General features: G+C 43.0%; 1 protein-coding gene across 4 annotated transcripts in view; it reads right to left on the reverse strand.

Annotated features, from left to right (window-relative positions):
• The window catches only part of IL31RA (interleukin 31 receptor A), a 64,189-nt gene that overhangs the window by 23,774 nt on the left and 18,132 nt on the right, over positions 1-22,283 (reverse strand). For 3 of the 4 annotated variants that reach the window (XM_056547553.1, XM_056547569.1, XM_056547545.1), the window contains 9 exons: positions 20,550-20,617; positions 18,928-19,192; positions 15,145-15,259; positions 14,772-14,929; positions 13,780-13,934; positions 11,313-11,484; positions 8,760-8,836; positions 7,001-7,217; positions 4,011-4,196 (listed from right to left, as the gene is read on the reverse strand). In XM_056547553.1, coding sequence (XP_056403528.1) covers positions 4,011-4,196; positions 7,001-7,217; positions 8,760-8,836; positions 11,313-11,484; positions 13,780-13,934; positions 14,772-14,929; positions 15,145-15,259; positions 18,928-19,192; positions 20,550-20,617 — 1,413 coding nt within the window. The remainder of the gene's footprint in view (positions 1-4,010; positions 4,197-7,000; positions 7,218-8,759; positions 8,837-11,312; positions 11,485-13,779; positions 13,935-14,771; positions 14,930-15,144; positions 15,260-18,927; positions 19,193-20,549; positions 20,618-22,283) is intronic. The other variant, XM_056547563.1, reaches the window with a different exon arrangement.

The following is a 22,283-nucleotide window of genomic DNA, read 5'->3' on the forward strand; positions in this document are numbered from 1 at the left end:
AGGTCCAAAACAGGGGTCTCCAGCTGTTGCAAGACCTAGGAAGAGAAAAATACTCACCTGTGCTGAAGAACTTACCTAAAGAAGTCTTCAGAATGTAGTCTTCAGTCAGCATTGTCACCTCCAGCAAGCCAAGCTCATAGCGAGGCAAACAGGGAGGTAGGGGGACCCGGACCCATGAGGTACAACCCCAAGCGCTGACCGTTGGCGAGAGGGGGTTAACAGTACATCCAAGATACCTGCCACCTCTCGCAATGGGGAAACAGTGAACCGCAGTTCCTGAGTCCCCACCTGAAAAAAGAAAGAAAAAGGAATAAAGAACTAACACATTCCCTAAACCTAAAAAATAAAAAATATGAGACCTGGTCTGGAGAACACCAGACCAGTGTCCACCTCCTCAAGACACTAAGCAAAAACTGATTAGCTCAGTGGCCTGGAGGCGGATATATCCTGCTGGGAGGAGCCGACTTTTTGGTTACCATAGTGTCAAGCCTCCTAGAGACAGTAGCATACACCCATGGTCTGTGTCCCCCAAAGGAACCGATAGAGAAATAAAAAAGTTATAGGGGTCAGAAGAAGACAATTTTAAACATACAAATTTTGGTGCATGTAGTTATAATTTTTTAAGTAGTAAAATAAAGAAAACCTATATAAATTGGGTATCCTTGTAACCGTATGGACCTACAGAATAAACATATGATGTAATTTTTACCGAAAAGGGCACTGCGTAGATTCGGAACCCCCCAAAAGTTACAAAATTGCTTTTTTTTTCTATTTTGCCCCACAAATATTTTTTTCTGGGGGCGATGTAAATTTTGTGGTGAAATGATTGATGTCATTACAAATTACAATTGGTGGCGCAAAAATAAGCCCTCATATGAGTGTGTAGGTGCAAAATTTAAAGCGTTATGATTTTTAGGTGATTAGGAAAAAATGAAAGTGCAAAACGGAAAAAATCGTGGTCCTTAAGGGGTTAAAAGCTCAGTGCCTCAACATTTCCAGTAAACACCAATAATACAGGACAGAGGTGTCAGCAGAGCGCACTGTGGTCAGGCAGAAAGGAAATTATAAAAGAAAATAACTTTCTGTGGCGCATACAGCAGCTGATAAGTACTGGAAGGATTGAGATTTTTAATAGAAGTAATTTACAAATCTGTTTAACTTTCTGGCACCAGCTGATTTATTTTACAGCGGAGTACCCCTTTAATCAGACCGCCATGCAGTAATAAGAAAAATATACTATTGGTATATATATAGACCACTAACTCGGGTCTTAATGGATGCATATATTTTGTTTACTTTATCCTGCATTGATCCTCACTTGGACTGAGTAAAATTATTAAAGGGGTATTCCAGGAAAAAAAAAATTTTTGTAAATTACTTCTATTAAAAAAATCTTAATCCTTCCAATAATTATCAGCTGCTGAAGTTGAGTTGTTCTTTTCTCTCTGGCAACAGTGCTCTCTGCTGACATCTCTGCTTGTCTCGGGAACTGCACAGAGTAGAAGAGGTTTGCTATGGGGATTTGCTTCCACTCTGGACAGTTCCCGCGACAGGTGTCATCAGAGAGCACTTAGACAGAAAAGAACAACTCAACTTCAGCAGCTCATAAGTACTGGAAGGATTAAGATTTTCTAATAGAAGTAATTTACAAATCTGTTCAACTTTCTGGAGCCAGTTTTTTTTGTATATGTATATATATATTTTTTTAAAAAGGGTTTTCCTGGATACCCCCTTAAACCCTTTAAGGATTCAGCCCATTTGGACCTTAAGGACTCAGACAATTTTATTTTTACGTTTTCCTTTTTTCCTCTTCCCCTTCAAAAAATCATAACTCTTTTATATTTTCAGCCACAGACTAGTATGAGGGCTTGTTTTTTGCGTGACCAGTTGTCCGTTGTAATTCCATCACTCACTTTATCATAAAATGTATGGTGCAACCAAAAAAATACTATTTGTGTGGGGAAATTAAAAAGAAAACCGCAATTTTGCACATTTTGGAAGGTTTTGTTTTCACGCCGTACAATTTATGGTAAAATGACGTGTTTTTTATTCTCTGGGTCAATACGATTAAAATGATACCCATGATAATATACTTTTCTATTACTGTTGCGCTTAAAAAAAATCGCAAACTTTTTTAACCAAACTAGTACGTTTAAAATCCCCCTATTTTGAAGACCTATAACTTTTCCATTTTTCCGTATAAGCGGTGGTATGAGGGCTCATTTTTTGCGCCGTGATCTGTACTTTTTATTAATACCATATTTGCTCATACAAAACTTTTATTACATTTTTTATTAATTTTTTGGGGAATAAAATGTTATAAAAAAGAAGCTATTTTGGACTTATTTATTTTTTTTTTACGTTCACGCCGTTCACCGTACGGGATCATTTACATTTTATTTTAATTGTTGGGATATTTACGCAAGCGGCGATACTAAATATGTATATAAAATAATTTTTTTACACTTTTTGGGGGTAAAATAGGGAAAATGGGACAATTTACGTTTTTATTGAGGGAGGGGGTTTTTCACATTTTTTTTACTTAATTTTTTTACTTTAATTTTTACACTTTAATAGTCCCCATAGGGGACTATTTAAAGCAATCACTCAATTGCTAATCCTGTTCAGTGCTATGTATAGGACATAGCAATGATCAGGGTTATCAGTCATCTTCTGCTCTGGTCTGCGGCAGATCAGAGCAGAAGAATCCCGGAAGGCAGCGGAGCCAGGTGAGGGGACCTCCGTGATCGGATCGCCGTGGCAGCGCTGCGGGTGATCCAATCATCCTGTTAAGTGACCGCGATGCTGCAGATGCCGTGATCTGTATTGATCACGGCATCTGAGGGGTTAATGGCGGACATCCGTGGCTATGCACAGCCGGGACCTGCCGCGCATAATGCCGGCATCGCTCCGATGCCCGCGGTTATGCTCAGGACGTAAATGTACGCCCTGGTGCGTTAAGTACCACGTCACCAGGACGTACATTTACGTCCTGCGTCGTTAAAGGGGTACTCCGGTGAAAATCTTTTTTCTTTTAAATCAACTGGTGGCAGAAAGTTAAACATATTTGTAAATTACTTCTATTAAAAAATCTTAATCCTTCCAGTACTTATTAGCTGCTGAATGCTACAGAGGAAATTCCTTTCTTTTTGGAACACTGATGACATCACGAGCACAGTGCTCTCTGCTGACATCTCAGTCCATTTTAGCAACCGTGCATAGCAGATGTATGCTAAGGGCAGCATGGTGGCTCAGTGGTTAGCACTGCTGCCTTGCAGTGCTGGGGACTTGGGTTCAAATACCACTAAGGACAACAATGAATAAAGCGTTATTATTATTATAATAACGTCAGCAGAGAGAACTGTGCTCGTGATGTCATCAGAGAGCATTCCAAAAAGAAAAGAATTTCCTCTGTAGTATTCAGCAGCAAATAAGTACAGGAAGGATTAAGATTTTTTTTAATAGAAGTAATTTACAATTATGTTTAACTTTCTGCCACCAGTTGATTTAAAAGAAAAAAGGTTTTCACCGGAGTACCCCTTTAAGTCTGAGTAACCATCTTGCAGGATTTTCTGCTTATTCAGTGTCTGCACCCAGATGAAGCGTTATCTGTAAATTAGGAGACATAACAGAATGCACTGAATACTAGGAGCTCAGCTCAGTGGTGTTTTTCTTGCTGTGGCCAGTGTTTCCCAACCAGTTTGCCCCCGGCTGTTGCAAAACTACAACTCCCAGCATGCCCGGACAGCCAACGGCTGTCCGGGCATGCTTGGAGTTGTAGTTTTTCAACAGCTGGAGGCACTCTGGTTGGGAAACACTGCTGTAGCAAACAACAGAATTATGAATGCAGCTCTGGAGTAAAGGGTAAAATAATGTTGTGCAAAACTTTTCATGTAGATAAAACCCCAAAAACTTTAAAACTACATTAAGGATACTTTTGGGAGGATTGTGGGGTATATAAAGTAACCCCTCCTGTGAAGTGCGAGCTGTGTCATACGGTGCTGTGTTACCTTTCTCAATCGTCCACGTTGAGGAATTCTCCACATACTGAAAAGATATATTACAGAAGCCGACTCCAGAATCGAGGTACCAGTCTAGCACAAATCTTCGGTAGCGCAAATCAGTAACCGTCCAGGTCAAAATTGCGCTTTCGCCTTCAGCTGCGGCTACCTGGACAGTGGAGATCACTTCCCGAGCTAGAAAACAAAACCTGCAGTCAAAATGCATTATGGAGTCCAAGACCCTCTGTTCAAGACCCTCATCTACTAAGCTTGAAAATAATGAACCTACGGCTACAATAAACAGTTAACCCCTAAGGAGGACCTGGCAAATTGGATTGTGTCGGGGAAGTCTTCAAGGGGACTTCAATGCGATGTCAAAGAGCTTCTGATTAATAGACACGAGCTCGGAGAAATGACACAGACACAAGCAGTGTTCAGAATCAGGTCTATTGAGGAGAGGGGAAAGACCCCTCCTTATATATGTTACAAGCAGAAAAACAAGTAGGGTGTTGTCATCCATATGGTACAATACTTAAAGGACAACTGTAGTGGTACACATATATGCCCGTGCCTCAAAAATAAACAAAATGAACTCATACATACCTTCCTACGAGCCCCCGTTGGTCCGGCACAGGCCTCACGGTCCGGCAGTGCTGACGTCATTCCACTTCCTGGGGACGGGGACGCCGCAGAGCATCACTGGCTGTAGCGATGTCCCGCCCCGGTCGGTGATAGGCTGAGCCCACTGTCATGTAAGAAGCCGACCAGAGCTCCTTACATGACAGTGAGCTCAGCCTATCACAGGCCGGGCGGGACATCGCTACGGCCGGTGATACGCCGACGGCTCTGCGGCGTCCCCGTCCCCAGGAAGTGGAATGACGTCAGCACTGCCGAACCGTGAGGCCTGTGCCGGACCAACGGGGGCTCGTAGGAAGGTATGTATGAGTTCATTTTGTTTATTTTTGAGGCACGGGCATATATAAATGTGTACCGCTACAGTTGTCCTTTAATCTATACATGATGTGTTTCCTGAGTTTGAAGGGGTTCACTTTGTGAGAACGCCCTATTAGAACACTTCTCAAACCCTGTGAGGCCCCCTACATTCCTTCCAGACAAATCCTATCTCAGGTTGATAACAAATGTAAAAAAAAAATTCAATTACAGTGGTCCCTCAAGTTACAATATTAATTGGTTCCAGGACGACCATTGTATGTTGAAACCATTGTATGTTGAGACCAGAACTCTATGGATACTTGGTAATTGGTTCTGAAGTAGGGATCGACCGATATCGGTTTTTTAGGGCCGATACCGATACCGATAATCGGTGCAGGTTAGGGCCGATAGCCGATAACTTATACCGATATTCCGGTATAAGTTATCGGCTATTTAACCCCCTGCGACACCGCTGCAGATCATTGATTTAAAGTGGGCGCTTTAAATCAATGATCTGCAGTGGCTTTTGTGGGGCCATAGGCCGCCGCCGCCACCACCCGCTTCTCTCCCCTACCTGCCAGGGTGGTCCGGGCCATCCATCCATCCATCCATCGTTCATGTAGTGTCCGGGGGCGTTCCGGGTGGAGGGTGGTCCGGTCCGGGCTGTCCTTCTTCTCCGGGGGTCATCTTCTCCACTCCGGGCAGGCTCCGGCCTAGTACGCTGCATAGACGCCGCTGCGCAGTGACGCCCGTGCGCAGCGACGCACCTGACGTCACAGCGTAGCGGCGTCTATGCAGCGTACTAGGCCGGAGCCTGCCCGGAGTGGAGAAGAAGACCGTGGGAGAAGAAGGACAGCCCGGACCACCCTCCACCCGGAACGCCCCCGGACACTACATGAACGATGGATGGCCCTGACCACCCCCATTACGGGTAAGTTTAATTTTTTTATTGACTCGGAGGGTGGGGGAGGGGCCCGACCGGTGTAGCGGTATACCGCCTAGCATCACGGTGGGGGGTGCGATGCGATGCGGTGGGTCTGGGGTGCGGTGCGGCGGGTCGAGGGGGTGGCGGTCGCGGTGCGGTGGGGGCGGTGCGGGGGGCGGGGCATTATCGGCTTATCGCCAAGATAATTGCCGATACCGATAATGCCCAAAATCGTGATTATCGGCCGATAATATCGGCCATACCTATAATCGGTCGATCCCTATTCTGAAGCCACCAAAATGTCATCCAAAAATAGGAAAAAAGTGAGGATTAAAGAAAAATAAGTAGATAACTAATAAAGATAAAGCAAATCCTTACATATAAAAGGAAGAAAGATCTGCTGGGAGCTGTAAATCACTGTCTATTTCAGTGTTTCCCAAAGAGGGTGCCTCCAGCTGTTGCAAAACTACAACTCCCAGCATGCCCGGACAGCCAACGGCTGTCCGGGCATGCTGGGAGTTGTAGTTTTGCAACAACTGGAGGCACCCTGGTTGGGAAACAATGGTTTATGTAGAGTAGAGGACAGGAGCTTCTTCCGGGTCCTATACAGTACACCAAGTGTCCAAAATGGAGCCGCCCTTACTTGGTGTCCAAAAAGAGCAGCTAACCCTGGCACAGGTAAGGAGTAGTACAAAACTTGTAGTTCCTCCCTGTACGGTAGGGGGCGCTACCAGACAGTCAGTCAGTGCATGCACTTCAGTAATAGAGGTGATTTACCAGTGAATGCCCATTCTGATTGGTCAGTTCCTCCAGTTGTGACACGTTTCACAGATCTGGACTGTCTGTACATTGTATGTTGAATCTGGTTTCAAGTTACATTGGTCCAGAAAAGACCATTGTATGTTGAAACTATTGTATGTTGAGGCCATGGTAAGTTGAGGGAATAAAACTGAAAATTTACATTATGGCGTCTTGAACCAACTTTATTCTCTCACAAATGTTACAAAGTCATTTCAATGATACCTGTGTAAGGATGCATTCACATCTAGGGTTTGTGGATCCGGCAGCTGGATAGGGGAGAAGTATAATCAAAGCCTCCGCTATATGGCGTTCATAGTTACGGGCAGCGGCTCTTACTTACCCTTCTCCCTGGTGGCCGGGATCCTTAACACGGCCTTCGGAGAGCGCCCTGCAGAGTTGAAATACACCACAGATACAATATAAGCCTCCTCCGATATATGTAACATCATTTCACGGTTAGTTGTGGTAATATTCCCGGAGTCAAAGGATTCGTCCTCGGAAAACCATTGCACGTCATAGCCCTGTGTAATCCCAGCTGGACGTATACCGGATCTCTCCTACAGAAAGAAGAATAACATCTGCATGAACGGTGACTACACCGCACCCCTCATCTGGTCACGGTTACCAAACATGACTTCCATAGCTGCAATGCTTCTAACCCTGGAAACCATTTAAAGGGGCATTCCAGGAATATACTACTGATGGCATATACTCAGGCTAACCTTTAAAGCGTAACCGTCAGATCTAACAAAAAAAAAAAATATATATATATATATATATATATATCTATATATCACTCAGTACCTAATCCTGACCATGTAAATCTAATTTTTATGTGTCTAGAACCTTTATTTATTTTTTTATTACACTTTTAATTTAGCTCCCTAGTCTGAATTCCTCTGAAAGGGAGGGGGCGTGGCCTCACTGTGCAGGTCTCCGCCCCCTCCCTCAGTATGCTGTCTGTTCACATCTCCCCTAGCATTAGCAAAACTACAACTCCCAGCTTGTCCTCACTGACAGTAGCCGGACACAAGATGACAGTGGGAGGATTTTTCCTCCAGGTCTGAGCCCTGCGCTCACAGCTGTCAATCAAGGAAGTGTGTCCATGACGTAGGTGATGACTCATGGACACAGCAGGACTAGTATGTGTCCAAGCAGGCAGGGGGGCAGTTTTTGACTGGATTTTTCTGTATGAAATACTGAAAATTTTCTATTGAAAGCAATTGCAAAACCTATTGGTTATACATGCTTTACAACATATCAAAAGTTTTTGTATATGACAGTGCCCATTTACCCTTTATCCAGGAAGAGGAGATTACTAGTCACCATTGGCTTTCAAGTGTGAGGGCCTTAGATCCTAATATGTCAGCATCTTGTGTGACTGATGAAATGGATCATTCAGGAAAGGGTGTTGGGTGGTAATGTGGAGGATGCATTGGTTCAGCTACCCTAGAGGTAGGGTGTGGGGCATAAGGTTGACAGGGGCCTGGCACCGTACTGCTTCCTATATACTGTGACAATGTCATTGTCTTGTCCTAGGAGGAGCTCACTGCATGGAAATGTATACAGCTCATATTGTGTTTAAAGGGGTACTCCGGTGGAAAACTTTTTTTTTTTTTTTCTGATGCCAGAAAGTTAAACAGATTTGTAAATTACTTCTATAAAAAAAAAATCTTAATCCTTCCAGTACTTATTAGCATCTGTATACTACAGAGGAAATAATTTTCTTTTGGGATTTCTTTTCTGTCAGGACCACAGTGTTCTCTGCTGAACTGTTCAGGACAGGAGAAAATCCCCATAGCAAACATATGCTGCTCTGGACAGTTCCTAAAATGGACAGAGATGTCAGCAGAGAGCACTGTGGTTGTGACAGAAAAGAAATCCCAAAAGAAAATAATTTCCTCTGTAGTATATAGGTGCTAATGAGTACTGGTAGGATTAAAAAAAAAATTAATAGGAGTAATTTACAAATCTGTTTAACTTTCTGGCACCAGTTTATAAAAAAAAAAATATATAGTTTTTCACCGGAGTACCCCTTTAATAGTAGCCCTGTCCTGCATGACATATCAGACAGCCTCGTATACTGTATATACACTCACCTTCCACATCAGGAATAAAAGACGTTTTTTCTCCGTGGAGTCGATCACTCTCCAGAGTTCCACACTGTGAGTCGGAGCTGAGAACAAATGAGCCGCACACAGTTATCATAGATGACCAGTCAGGGCACATACAGACATGGCCAATGCTCACACTCGCTGGAGTCATCTGTGGCTTCATGAGGGATACATTACGTCCGCGTCAATTCTGCAAATTGATTGTGGTACTTTATCTATGTATTAGGCTTGGTCCTGTTATTGTAGCTAAGCATTAAGCTTGGTTCTGGTACTGTATCTATGCAATAGGCTTGGTTCTAGAACTGTATCTATGTACGAAGCTTGGTTTTGGTACTGTATCTATGCATTAGGCATTACATTGCGAATATATATCTATTGCAGTGTTTCTCAACCAGGGTGCCTCCAGATGTTGCAAAACTACAACTCCCAGCATGCCTGGACAGCCTTTGGCTGTCCAGGCATGCTGGGAGTTGTAGTTTTGCAACACCTGGAGGCACCCTGGTCGGGAAACACTGATCTGTTGTATGGGCACTGGAGCTGAGCATATAGTAATCATAGTATGAGCTATTCTATAGGATCTATGTCTATTAAAGGGGTACTCCGGCGCTTAGACATCTTATCCCCCATCCAAAGGATAGGGGATAAGATGCCTGATCGTGGGGGTCCCGCCGCTGGGGACCCCCGTGATCTTGCACGCCTAACCCCGTTAAAATCAGTCCCCGGAGCATGTTCGCTCCGGGTCTGATTACTGTCGATCACGGGGCCGGAACGTTGTGATGTCAAGGCTCCGCCCCGTGTGACATCACGCTCCGCCCCCCTCAATGCAAGCCAATGGGAGGGGGCGTGACAGCTGTGATCAGGCATCTTATCCCCTATCCTTTGAATAGGGGATAAGATGTCTAAGCGCCGGAGTACCCCTTTAAAGAGGGAAACAATTAAAGGGGTATTCCAGGATTTTTTTTTTATTTGACTATGCTACAGGGGCTGTAAAGTTATTGTAGTTGATAATATAGTGTCTGTACCTGTGTGTGACGGTTTTCTCACAATTCTTATGGGATTTTCACCCCAATATTTATTTTTTACAGCATACAAAATGACTGTTGTCTCAGATTTTTCCCAGGTTGCAATGCGGCCGAGACCTGACATCACTAGTCAGCTGATGACAGGGAGCCTGTCTGCTTCAATGGGTGGAGCCATCGCTTGGTGGGAGAGAGATCAATCTGCAACTAATGCAACAGCTGTAGGCACCCTTATTGGAAAACAGAGGTGTTTTGAATGGATGCAGCTCATTTATGTTTCAATGGGTGGGGTGGCTGATGTGTGGGAGGGAGGAACATGGAATTATGGGATTTGTAGGCAAAGAAGAAAACTCAAACAGGAAATACTAGTTCACAAACAGCTAGCCACAGTGTTATGGTGATCTCACAACATAGCCATTTATCCCCAAGACAAGCGCAAATCCTTCCTAAGCATGTCCATTACTGTCTGCCAGGTACGTACTAAAATCACCTTATGGCGGAGAACCCCTTTAAAATCAACTGGTACCAGAAAGTTATGCAGCTTTATAAAATACCTCTGTTTAAAAGACATAAGCCTTCCAGTACTTATCCTCTGTTGTATGCTGCAGAAGAAGTGCTTTCCAATATGACACATTGCTCCCTGCTGCCAACAATGACGCGTTTACGCCCTACCGGGCCTTGATTAAGGACCAGTAAGTCGGAAACGCGTCAGAGGGGGAGGTTTCAACCTCATTCATGCTTGTTTGCACCTTTTTGTATTTTGTGGATTTTTAATGAAATTTCTAATAAATGGATGTTTTACCGGTGCTGGGACTCCATTTGGATTTTTTCTATTCTGGAGAGAGTGAAGGAGGACTGATTGCTCGTGCACGGAGAAGGTGAGCGCTTTCCAATTTTTTCTTATCCAGATTTGTAAATTACTTCTATTTAAAAATCTTAATCCTTCCAGTACTTATTAGCTGATGAATGGAAATTACAGAGGAAATTATTTTTCTTTTTGGAACACAGTGCTCTCTGCTGACATCACGAGCACAGTGCTCTCTGCTGACATCACAAGCACAGTGCTCTCTGCTGACATCTCTGTCCATTTTAACAACTGTCCAGAGTAGGGGAAAATCCCCATAGGAAACATATGCTGCTCTGGACAGTTCTTAAAATGGACAGAGATGTCAGCAGAGAGCACTGTGGTCATGATGTCAGCAGAGAGCTCTGTGCTCCAAAAAGAAAATAATTTCCTCTGTAGTATTAAGCAGCTAATAAGCACTGGAAGGATTAAGATTTTTTTAATAGAAGTAATTTACAAATCTGATTAACTTTCTGGCACCAGTTGATTTAAAAAAAAAAAAAAAAAAAAGTTTTCCGCCGGAGTACCCCTTTAAGCACTCGCACACAGACATATACATCTATACAATAGCCAATGATCTATAATCCTGCAGCCTAGTGGTCCAAAATTCATAATAGAGGGCAGAAATGGTCACAAATGACCAGATGTCAGTCTTCTGCCCCTGTAGTAACTTACCTTGTTCTGCCGTCCTTCCTGTGAGCTCCGCACTCCACTCACTCCACCATATCTGACCACTGCTCCCAATGCACCTTAGGGAAACTGCGTATTCTGTGTAGGCATGGAGTCCGCTGAGATTGTAGCTCATTTCCTTGTCTTTCCACATGTTAAGGTCATGGGTATAGTCCTGCTATAAGAATACTGACATGATGCATTTGCCATGTGAACCTGGGACTAACAGTAATTCAAACTAATACAACACATCACTAGAGTTACCCCATCAGCAGAACAGTGAGTGCGGCTCTGAAGGATGATATAGGACAGTGGTCTCCAACCTGCGCACCTCCAGATGTTGCAAAACTACAACTCCCAGCATGCCCGGACAGCCGTTGGCTGTCCGAGCATGCTGGGAGTTGTAGTTTTGCAACATCTGGCAGGTTGAAGGCCACTTATATAGGAGGTAGCCCAGGATCATTAAAGGGGTACTACTGTGCTGACAACTTATCCCCTATCTAAAGGATAGGGGATAAGTTGCCTGATCTCGCACGCATAAGCTGCCGCACGCAGCACCCCGCTGTACTCAGAGAGCACTTAGACAGAAAAGAACAACTCAACTTCAGCAGCTCATAAGTACTGAAAGGATTAAGATTTTTATTTTTTTTTTAAATAGAAGTAATTTACAAATCTGTTTAACTTTCTGGAGCCATTTTTTTCCTGCATAACCCCTTTAACTATTACTTTAAAGGGGGTAATGCCGTGCTGACAACTTATCCCCAACTCGAGAGTATAGGGGATAAGTTGCCTGATCGCGCGGGGTCGCGATCTCGCACGCAGCACCACGCTGTCATTAGGCCCCGGAGCGAACATCGCTCCGGGTCTGATGACTGCCGATCACAGGGCCGAAGTATTGTGATGTCACGGCTCCGCCCCCGTGTGACATCACGCTCCGCCCCCTCAATGTAAGTCTGTGGCAGGGGGCAAGACAACTGTCTCGCCCCCTGCCATAGACTTGCATTGAGGGGATGGAGCGTGATGTCACACGGGGGCGGAGCTGTGACGTCACGATCACCGTCCCCGTCATTAGACCCGGAGCGGATGCTTGCTCCGGGGCCTGATGACAGCGGGGTGCTGCGTGCGAGATCAGCGGCGGGACCCCGCGCGATCAGGCAACTTATCACCTATCCTCTAGTTGGGGATAAGTTGTCAGCACGGTAGTACCCCTTTAAAGTAATAGTTAAAGGGGTTATGCAGGAAAAAACTGGCTCCAGAAAGTTAAACAGATTTGTAAATTACTTATATTATAAAAAAAATCTTAATCCTTTCAGTACTTATGAGCTGCTGAAGTTGAGTTGTTCTTTTCTGTCTAAGTGCTCTCTGATGAGATGACACGTGTCTCGGGAACTGTCCAGAGTAGAAGCAAATCCCCATAGCAAACCTCTTCTACTCTGTGCAGTTCCCGAGACAGGCAGAGATGTCAGCAGAGAGCACTGTTGTCAGACAGAAAAGAACAACTCAACTTTAGGAGCTGATAATTATTGGAAGGATTAAGATTTTTTAATAGAAGCAATTTACAAATCTGTTTAACTTTCTGGAGCCAGTTGATATATATATATATAAAAGTTTTTCCTGGAATACCCCTTTAATCAGCATGGCGGCTCTATGTAGTGGCCATGCCGACCTACTGCAGCTCAGTTTCCATTGGAGTAAACAACAGCTGCAATAACCCTTCGTGACCACTATGTATATGTATGGAGCTGTCTACATTTGTCTTTGTTCTCTGTATATGCATGCACCCTGACATCGGCAAACAGCTGATCCGGCAGGGTGCTGGTTGTTGGCACCCAGTCAGTCTGATATCAATGACCAATCCCGAAAATAGGTCAGTGTCATGGTAACATATCAGGGTTCCCCGTCAATCATCCCTAGGATTCCGCAATTTAGATCCCAGACGAGCCCCCCCCCCCCCCCCCCCAAAAAAAACAAAAAAAAACAAAAAAAACAGCCATGGTAATATTACGTTTTGATCCCCAAACAAGGGATCTCACCTTTATGTCTGTGAGCTATCAATTTAAGTAACATTCTGGGGGGGGGGGGGGGGGGGTCCCCATACATTTCACCCAGAAGGGTTTCAATATTACCTACATGAGGCATGCAAAAGATTTTGTAAAAAAAAACCTTCTGTTTCAAAAACCTTAATCCTTCCAGTACTTCTCAGCTGCTGTATACTACAGAGGAAGTTGTGTAGTTCTTTCAAGTCTGACCACAGTGCTCTCTGCTGACACCTCTGTCCATGTCAGGGACTGTCCAGAGCAGGAGAGGTTTTCTATGGGGATTTGTTCCTGCTCTGGACAGTTCCTGATGCAGACAGAGGTGGCAGCAGAGAGCACTGTGGTCTCAGTCATCAATGTAAAAGTCCTGGAAAACCTCCTTATACGTCTTTGGTGCACGGTATCAATTAGTTTTTTTTTTTTTTTTAAATACTGACCCACTGACCATCCTGCTGTAGCTGCCTATAGCGTAGGCTACATTTCACATTTAGTTCATCAGGTGCTAGCGTCGGTCTTCTCCATGACATTAAGAAAGCTGGGTCTTTAACTGGAAGTGGTTTTAAGAACAGAATCTCAGGAGGATCCATTTTCACTAAAAAATTAGATATAAATGAGAAATAACAGATACAGTAAATGTAATCATTAAAGAGAACCTGTCACCAAATAAAACCTTTAATTCACATTCACCTGCTTTTAAAATTATCAACATAAATATGTTTAAAATGGGTTTGCTCTCTACTCTTCCCTACAAGGAAGAAGAAAAGTGCAGCTGCATCCCCCTCCTATCCCCTCCTGATTTAAAGGGGTACTCCAGTGAAAAACTTTTAAATTTTTTTTTTTTTTTATCATCTGGTGCCAGAAAGTTAATCAGATTTGTAAATGACTTCTTTTAAAAAATCTTAATCCTTCCTGTACTTATTAGCTGCTGAATAATACAGCGGAAATTCTTTTTTACTTTTTGAAACACAGAGTTCTCTGCTGACATCACGAGCACAGTGCTCTCTGCTGACATCTCTGTCCATTTTTAGGAACTGTCCAGAACAGCATATTGTTTGCTATGGGGGGGGGGGGGGGGGGGAATTTCCTTTTACTCTGGACAGTTCCTAAAATTGACAGAGATGTCAGCAGAGAGCACTGCGCTCGTGATGTCAGCAGAGAGCTCTGTGTTTCAAACGGAAAAGAATTTCCACTGTAGTATTCAGCAGCTAGTAAGTACAGGAAGAATTAAAAAATTTTAATAGTAAAAGTAATTTACAAATCTGTTTAACTTTCTGACACCAGTTGATTTAAAAAAAAAAAAAATTAATTAAAAAAAAAGGTTTTTCACCGGATTAACCCTTTAAGGTGATGTTTATTGTATTTACTCTAGTGATGTAAAAGTATAATACAACATTTAAAATCCTATATTCTGATCATTTATCCCGATTACCTATCTTTGCTGTGTTCACTGTGAATCGTCTTGCTGCGCTGCCCAGTGCATTTTCTACCAACAATTGCGCAATATATTCCCTTCCGAAGTCTTCCCGGCCGACGGGGAAGGAGCAGGAGTTGGCGGCTGTCGAGCATTTCTTTCCGCCATCATTGAGCCTGTGAATCAGAACGTGAATGAGGTTAGAGTAGTGTTTTCTAAGCAGCGTGCCTCCAGCTGTTGCAAAACTACGACTCCCAGCATGCCCGGACAGCCGTAGGCTGTCCGGGCATGCTGGGAGTTGTAGTTTCGCAACAGCTGGAGACACACCGTTTGGAAAACACTGCTCTAGCTGTTACCAAACTACGACTCCCATCATGCCCGGCTGACTTACACAGTCAGGTGAAAGGTTGTAGGGATTTGGGGGTCATTTCCTGGGTTCCAGCTGCACGTGACGTTTCGTTTGTGGAAATAAATACAGGAAACGTTTTCGGGCATTTCCGGAAGATCTGTAAAGAGAGAGAGAAAATATTAAAATCTGACCCTAATGGCCACTGTCATTTGAAAAAACTTCTGACGTGTCCTAGCTTTGATGTGTTTTCTTATTCAAAGTGTTTTTATTTTATTTTTTTTGAGAGATATTGAGGACAAAGTGATCTGACCTATAATCACAACTGAGGTGTTTTAGGAAGATTTGGAGGCCGTGTATGACCAATGCATTTTTGACACCTTTTTAGTGCTTTGGCCATGTTTTTTTTATTTTTTTTACATAATTTTTTATTCATTTTTCATGGTAAATAACTAGAGATGAGCGAACTTACAGTAAATTCGATTCGTCACGAACTTCTCAGCAGTTGATGACTTTTCCTGCATAAATTAGTTCAGCTTTCCGGTGCTCCGGTGGGCTGGAAAAGGTGGATACAGTCCTAGGAGACTCTTTCCTAGGACTGTATCCACCTTTTCCAGCCCACGGGAGCACCGGAAAGCTGAACTAATTTATGCAGGAAAAGTCATCAACTGCCGAGCCGAGAAGTTTGTGACGAATCGAATTTACTGTAAGTTCGCTCATCTCTATAAATAACCAATGCTTTGGCCATGTTTTTCCAGTGATTTTCCAAAATCGCTGTAAAAAGGACAAATTTTTATCCCAATTTGCATAATCAAGCTAGATAAACACATATCAAAATACCCAAATTACGGCAACAATACATGTCAACGCTGCCTCAGGGGAGATGTATAACTAATACATATCCTCATCCCATAGACATAGCAGCAGTATACAGATAGAGCTGGAGGAGAGGTGATTAATGAGTACCTGTCATGATCTTGTTAAATTGTATAATCCTCCCAGGTCACTGCCCCCATCATGATAAACCACCCCCCGGCCTTTATTTTTATAATTTTTTAGTTTTCTACCTTGATGTTGCTCTGTATTTTTTGCTCAGTCTCAGTCAGATTCACAGACTGGGAAGGGGCGTTCCCCAGCAGGTGTGACATCATCTGAAGCCATACAGGGGAGAACTTCCTCCCTCACTCTGCTACACACAGCCCAGAGCAGTTCAGTGTGAGATGAGCTATGAATGGATAAGGCTGCACACACACCCCTCAGCACTCCAGACTGCATTTCCTGATTTTGGACTTCTCCAGGCCAGCAGGAGTCCAAAGTATGTGCAAGAGATGGGGGGGGAAATGTGCTCTGGACAAGTAGTAAGCTTTTTTTTTTTTTTTTTTTTTTTAAACACAAATAAAACATAGAAAATTTCATTTTGTTTAAACAAAGTACATTAGAAAGATTTATTATTTACCATAAGGAGTGCAATAGCAAAAAATAGTTTTAATGACAGTACTCATTTAACTACTATATATCCTGATCCTATAGGGATAGCAGCAGCAGTATACAGATAGAGCTGGAGGGTAGTTGTATAACTTCTATATATCCTGATACAATAGAGATAGTAGCAGCAGTATACAGATAGAGCTGGAGGGTAGGTGTATAACTTCTATATATCCTGATTCCATAGAGATAGCAGCAGCATACAGATAGAGATAAAGGGGAGGGGTATAACTACTATATAGCCTGATCCCAAAGAGATAGCAGCGGCAGTATACAGAAAAAGCTGGAGGGGAGATGTATAACTACTATATATCCCAATTAAATAGAGACAGCAGCAGTATACAGATAGAGCTAGAAGGGAGGTGTATAACTGCTATATATCCTGATCCCATAGAGATTGCAGCAGCAGTATACAGATGGAGCTGGAGGGGAGGGGTCTGGGAACTAGCCGGAGAGATCTGGTAGGTTATGAGGTTATCTTGTAGTTCACAGGAAGTCAGCTGACCCTGGACTGACCACTTGGTTTTCTTTGGATCAGATGACACACGACAGACTGGTGATCACAGGACATAGTTATAGTAATAAAACACATGGATGCGGCTTAGCTGAAATAATACAAATGGCACTGAAGGACTAGTGATGGTCAGTGTGCATGATATGGGGGAAAACTGTGTGCTTCTTTATTCTCTTTATATCTATGGTAGGAACATAAACTGCATACAACAGTGGGGGAGATTTATCAAAACCTGTCTAGAGGAAAAGTTGCTGAGTTGCCCAGAGCAACCAATCAGATCGCTACTTTCATTTTGCAGAGGCCTTGTCAAAAATATAAGAAGCGATCTGATTGGTTGCTATGGGCAACTCAGCAACTTTTCCTCTAGACAGGTTTTGATAAATCTCCCCCAGTGTGTTTAGCTGTTTTTGGCCACCTCCAATGGTAAAAAATAAATTTAAAAAAAGGAGGTTGGAGGCGGTCCGCCGTTTTTTAAGATTGATGCAGGTCCTGGAGGTGCTAGAGGTGCCATACCACAATAAGTTAAAGCAGCTTTGGTGACACAAAGGAGGCCTGTACAATATTAAGCAGGTTATTTCAGGATACCAATGGACCTAAGCAGGCGGAGTAGCTGGTGAATGGACTGGTTGGGGCAAATACCCCTCCTTTTCCTGTGTACTATTACATTGATCCCTCAACTTACAATGGCCTCAACATACAATAGTTTCAACATACAATGGTCTTTTCTGGACCATTGTAACTTGAAACCAGACTCAACATACAATGCTATGGGATCTGCGAAACGTGTCAATGGCTGGAAGAACCGACCAATCAGAATAGATATTTCACTGGTAAAACCCCTGTATTCCTAAAGTGTATGCATTGTATGTTCTGTACAGGACCCTGAAGAAGCTCCTGTTCTCTACATAGACCAGTGTTTCCCAAAGAGGGTGTCTCCAGCTGTTGCAAAACTACAACTCCCAGCCTTCGGCTGTCCGGGCATGCTGGGAGTTGTAGTTTTGTAACAGCTGGAGGCACCCTGGTTGGGTGACACTGAAATAGACAGTGGTTACAGCTCCAAGCAGATCTTTCTTACTTTTAGGATTTGCTTTATCTCTATTATTTATCTACTTAGTTTTCTTTAATCCTCACTTTTTCCTATTTTTGGATGACATTTTGGTGGCTTCAGATTCAATTACCAGGTTTCCATAGACTTATGGTCCCAACATACAATGGTTTCAACATGCAATGGTCGTCCTGGAACCAGTTCATATTGTAACTTGAGGGACCACTGTATATCGTTCCTGGCTCTGCTTTGCTCTAGTGAGGGGAACTTATCATATCTGCAATCCCTATAGTTACGTCATTACTAGATATACAGACAATCTCTAAATTATAGTGATATTAAAGGGGTATTCCGGGCAAAAACTTATATATATATATCAACTGGCACCGGAAAGTTAAACAGATTTGTAAATGACTTCTATAAAAAAATCTTAATCCTTCCAATAGTTATTAGCTTCTGAAGTTGAGTTGTTGTTTTCTGTCTAACTGCTCAATGATGATGTCACGTCCCGGGAGCTGTGCATGATGCGAGAATATCCCCATAGGAACTGCACAGCTCCCGGGACGTGACATCATCATTGAGCAGTTAGACAGAAAACAACAACTCAACTTCAGAAGCTAATAACTATTGGAAGTATTAAGATTTTTTAATAGAAGTCATTTACAAATCTGTTTAACTTTCCGGTGCCAGTTGATATATGAAAAAAAAAAAGTTTTTGCCTGGAATACCCCTTTAATACAGGGTATCACATCATGATGACTGCCTCTGGTCACCAAATACTCACATCCAGTTGTAAGGTGTATTTTATCCAGATGCTGCAGGCTGGGTGTACGGATGGAGCACGTGACACTCATGGTGACTGCCGTCAGGTTGGGTAGGGTGACCTTACTGACCGTGTCATTTACAATGTCATAGACCGGTTGTAGGGCCACGTCTGTTCCGAAACTCCAATGGACGTTTTGTATCAGACCCGCGGTGTTCAGCCGACAGTAGAAGGTGACATTAGATCCTCTGAGAACAAACTTCACTCGAGGAAATATAGAGCCTGCAAGGGAACGACACGAGTAGTAAACAAAAAGAAACCAAAAATAGAGAAAAAGGATAAGTAACGGGTGATGGACCCCGACCCCGAGAAAAGAGGGAAAGCGGAGTTCATGATCAAAGAGGTTTCCAAGGAATAATATATAAGTGACTAGACCACATCAGACCCCACCGAGACCACCATGATGACAGATACTCGGGGCAGAACATCAATGTGTAAGTGAACTACAGGATTTCATTTAATAATCATTATGATTTATTAAATAATTTTATTTTTTATTACACAGAAGACATTTATCATAATAATCTTGAATTTTTTATTTCTATCTATCTAATATTTCTATCTCTTTCATCTACCTATTTCATATCTATCCACCCATCTATTTATTTATCCAACTATCTATGTCTTATCTATCTCATATCTATATCTATCCATCTCTCATATCTATCTATCTATCTATCTATCCCATATCTATCTATCTATCTATCTCATATCTATCTATCTATCTATCTATCTATCTCTCATATCTATCTATCTATTTCATATCTATCTATCTATCTCATATCTATATCTACCCATCTCTCATATTTATCTATCCCATATCTATCTATCTATCTATCTATATCATATCTATCTATCTCATATCTATCTATCTCTTTCATATCTATTTATCTATCTCATATCTATCTATCTATATCATATCTATCTATCTCATATCTATCTATCTCATATCTATTTATCTATCTCATATCGATCTATCTCATATCTATCTATCTATCTCTCTCATATCTATCTATCTATCTATCTCATATCTATCTATCTCATATCTATCTATCTATCTATCTATCTATCTATCTATGTGTCTATCTATCTCATATCTATCTCATATCTATCTAGCTATCTCATATCTATCTATCTATCTATCTCATATCTATCTATCTATCTATCCCATATCTATCTATTTATCTATCTCATATCTATTTATCTCATATCTATTTATCTATCTCATATCTATCTATCTCATATCTATCTATCTACCTATAACATATCTATCTCATATCTATCTATCTCATATCTATCTATCTACCTATATCATATCTATCTATCTATCTCATATCTATCTATCTATCTATTTATTTCATATCTATTTATCTATCTCATATCTATCTCTAGAAAACTGCACAAATGCAGTATGAATGGTGCCTAAGCAGGACTTTTTTTTTCTTAGCACTATCATATACTGTAAATAACTCATATTTGGTTTATAGGAAGTTCCCCCCCCCCCCCCTCCATAACCTCTATGCCCCGATCATTCATTATAAGTTGCTGACATTACTTCCTTGCCTTATCTTATGCCCTGACATACCTGTTATTGGTGCGGCAGCTAATAGTAAAATCCAGGGCAAACAGCAGAACATCATCCAGCTAGACACTATATGAGAGAGGAGAAACAAGCATTATACAGGGCCCCTATTACTGGTAGATCAAATCAGACCCAGACATCAAAGTATGTACATTGTTTAACAACTCTTTAAATTTTGTCAGATACATGTCATTGTAAAGCTGGTTGTTTTCTGCTTATGCAGTTGCAGATCAGAGCTCAGTGGGTGTTCCCTGCTTGTGAAGCTGCAGATCAGAGCTCAGTGGGTGTTCCCTGCTTGTGGAGCTGCAGATCAGAGCACAGTGGGTTTCCCTGCTAGTGGAGCTGCAGGATCAGAGCACAGTGGGTGTTCCCTGCTTGTGGAGCTGCAGGTTCAGAGCACAGTGGGTGTTCCGTGCTTGTGGAGATGCAGGATCAGAGCTCAGTGGGTGTTCCCTACTTGTGGAGCTGCAGGATCAGAGCTCAGTGGGTGTTCTCTGCTTGTGGAGCTGCAGGATCAGAGCTCAGTGGGTGTTCTCTGCTTGTGGAGCTGCAGGTTCAGAGCTCAGTGGGTGTTCCCTGCTTGTGGAGCTGCAGGATCAGAGCTCAGTGGGTGTTCTCTGCTTGTGGAGCTGCAGGATCAGAGCTCAGTGGGTGTTCTCTGCTTGTGGAGCTGCAGGATCAGAGCTCAGTGGGCGTTCCCCGCTAGTGGAGCTGTACGATCAGAGCTCAGTGGGCATTCCCCACTAGTGGAGCTGCAGGATCAGAGCTCAGAGGAAGTTCCCCGCTAGTGGAACTGCAGGATCAGAGCTCAGAGGGTGTTCCCTGCAGGATCAGAGCTCAGTGGGTGTTCCCCGCTAGTGGAGCTGAAGGATCAGAGCTCAGAGAAAGTTCCCCGCTAGTGGAACTGCAGGATCAGAGCTCAGAGGGTGTTCCCTGCAGGATCAGAGCTCAGTGGGTGTTCCCCGCTAGTGGAGCTGCAGGATCAGAGCTCAGAGAAAGTTCCCCGCTAGTGGAGCTGCAGGATCAGAGCTCAGTGGGTGTTCCCTGCTAGTGTAGCTGCAGGATAATAGCTCAGTGGATGCTCCGTCATGGAGTGAATTTTGGTCTGTGCACCGGATGTCTGGGGTATCGCGGGGGGGGGGGGGGGGGACCCCCGCGATCAGACATCTTATCCCCTATCCTTTGGATCGGGGATAAGATGTCTAGGGGCGGAGTACCCCTTCAACATTAAAGTTGAAAAAAAACTGCATAAGTAGAAATGAAGGAAAATTGGCCACGCTCAAAGTTTTTCTAAAACTGAAACAGCACTGCAATTTTTCTTTTAAGAAACTGTGGCTATCAGCCACAATATCGCCATAATATGCGAGTAAATGAACCCATTTATACCTGCCCCTGGGTCCAAATCTCCTCCCCACTGAAGGAGTCTCATGCTGGAGTCCTAAACACTACGAGCTGCCAGTCTGCTTTGTTCACAAAGGAGAACACTCAGAGCTGCCAGCCTGCTTTGTTCACGGCCTGTTTGGCTGTGAACAAAGCAGGCTGGCAGCTCTGAGTGTTTAGGACTCCAGCATGAGTCAGAAATGCTTGCTGACAGGACTGATCGTGAAAAATACAATAGAAAGAAGCGTATTTTTCATTAACATGCTATTGGAAAGTTATTCAACATTCATTCATCTAAAATATATCAAAAGCTTATTTGATGAGAGGTACCCTTTAAGGACCAGACCAATTTTAT

Source organism: Hyla sarda, chromosome 1 (genome assembly GCF_029499605.1).
Source record: "Hyla sarda isolate aHylSar1 chromosome 1, aHylSar1.hap1, whole genome shotgun sequence".
Lineage (NCBI taxonomy): Eukaryota > Metazoa > Chordata > Amphibia > Anura > Hylidae > Hyla > Hyla sarda.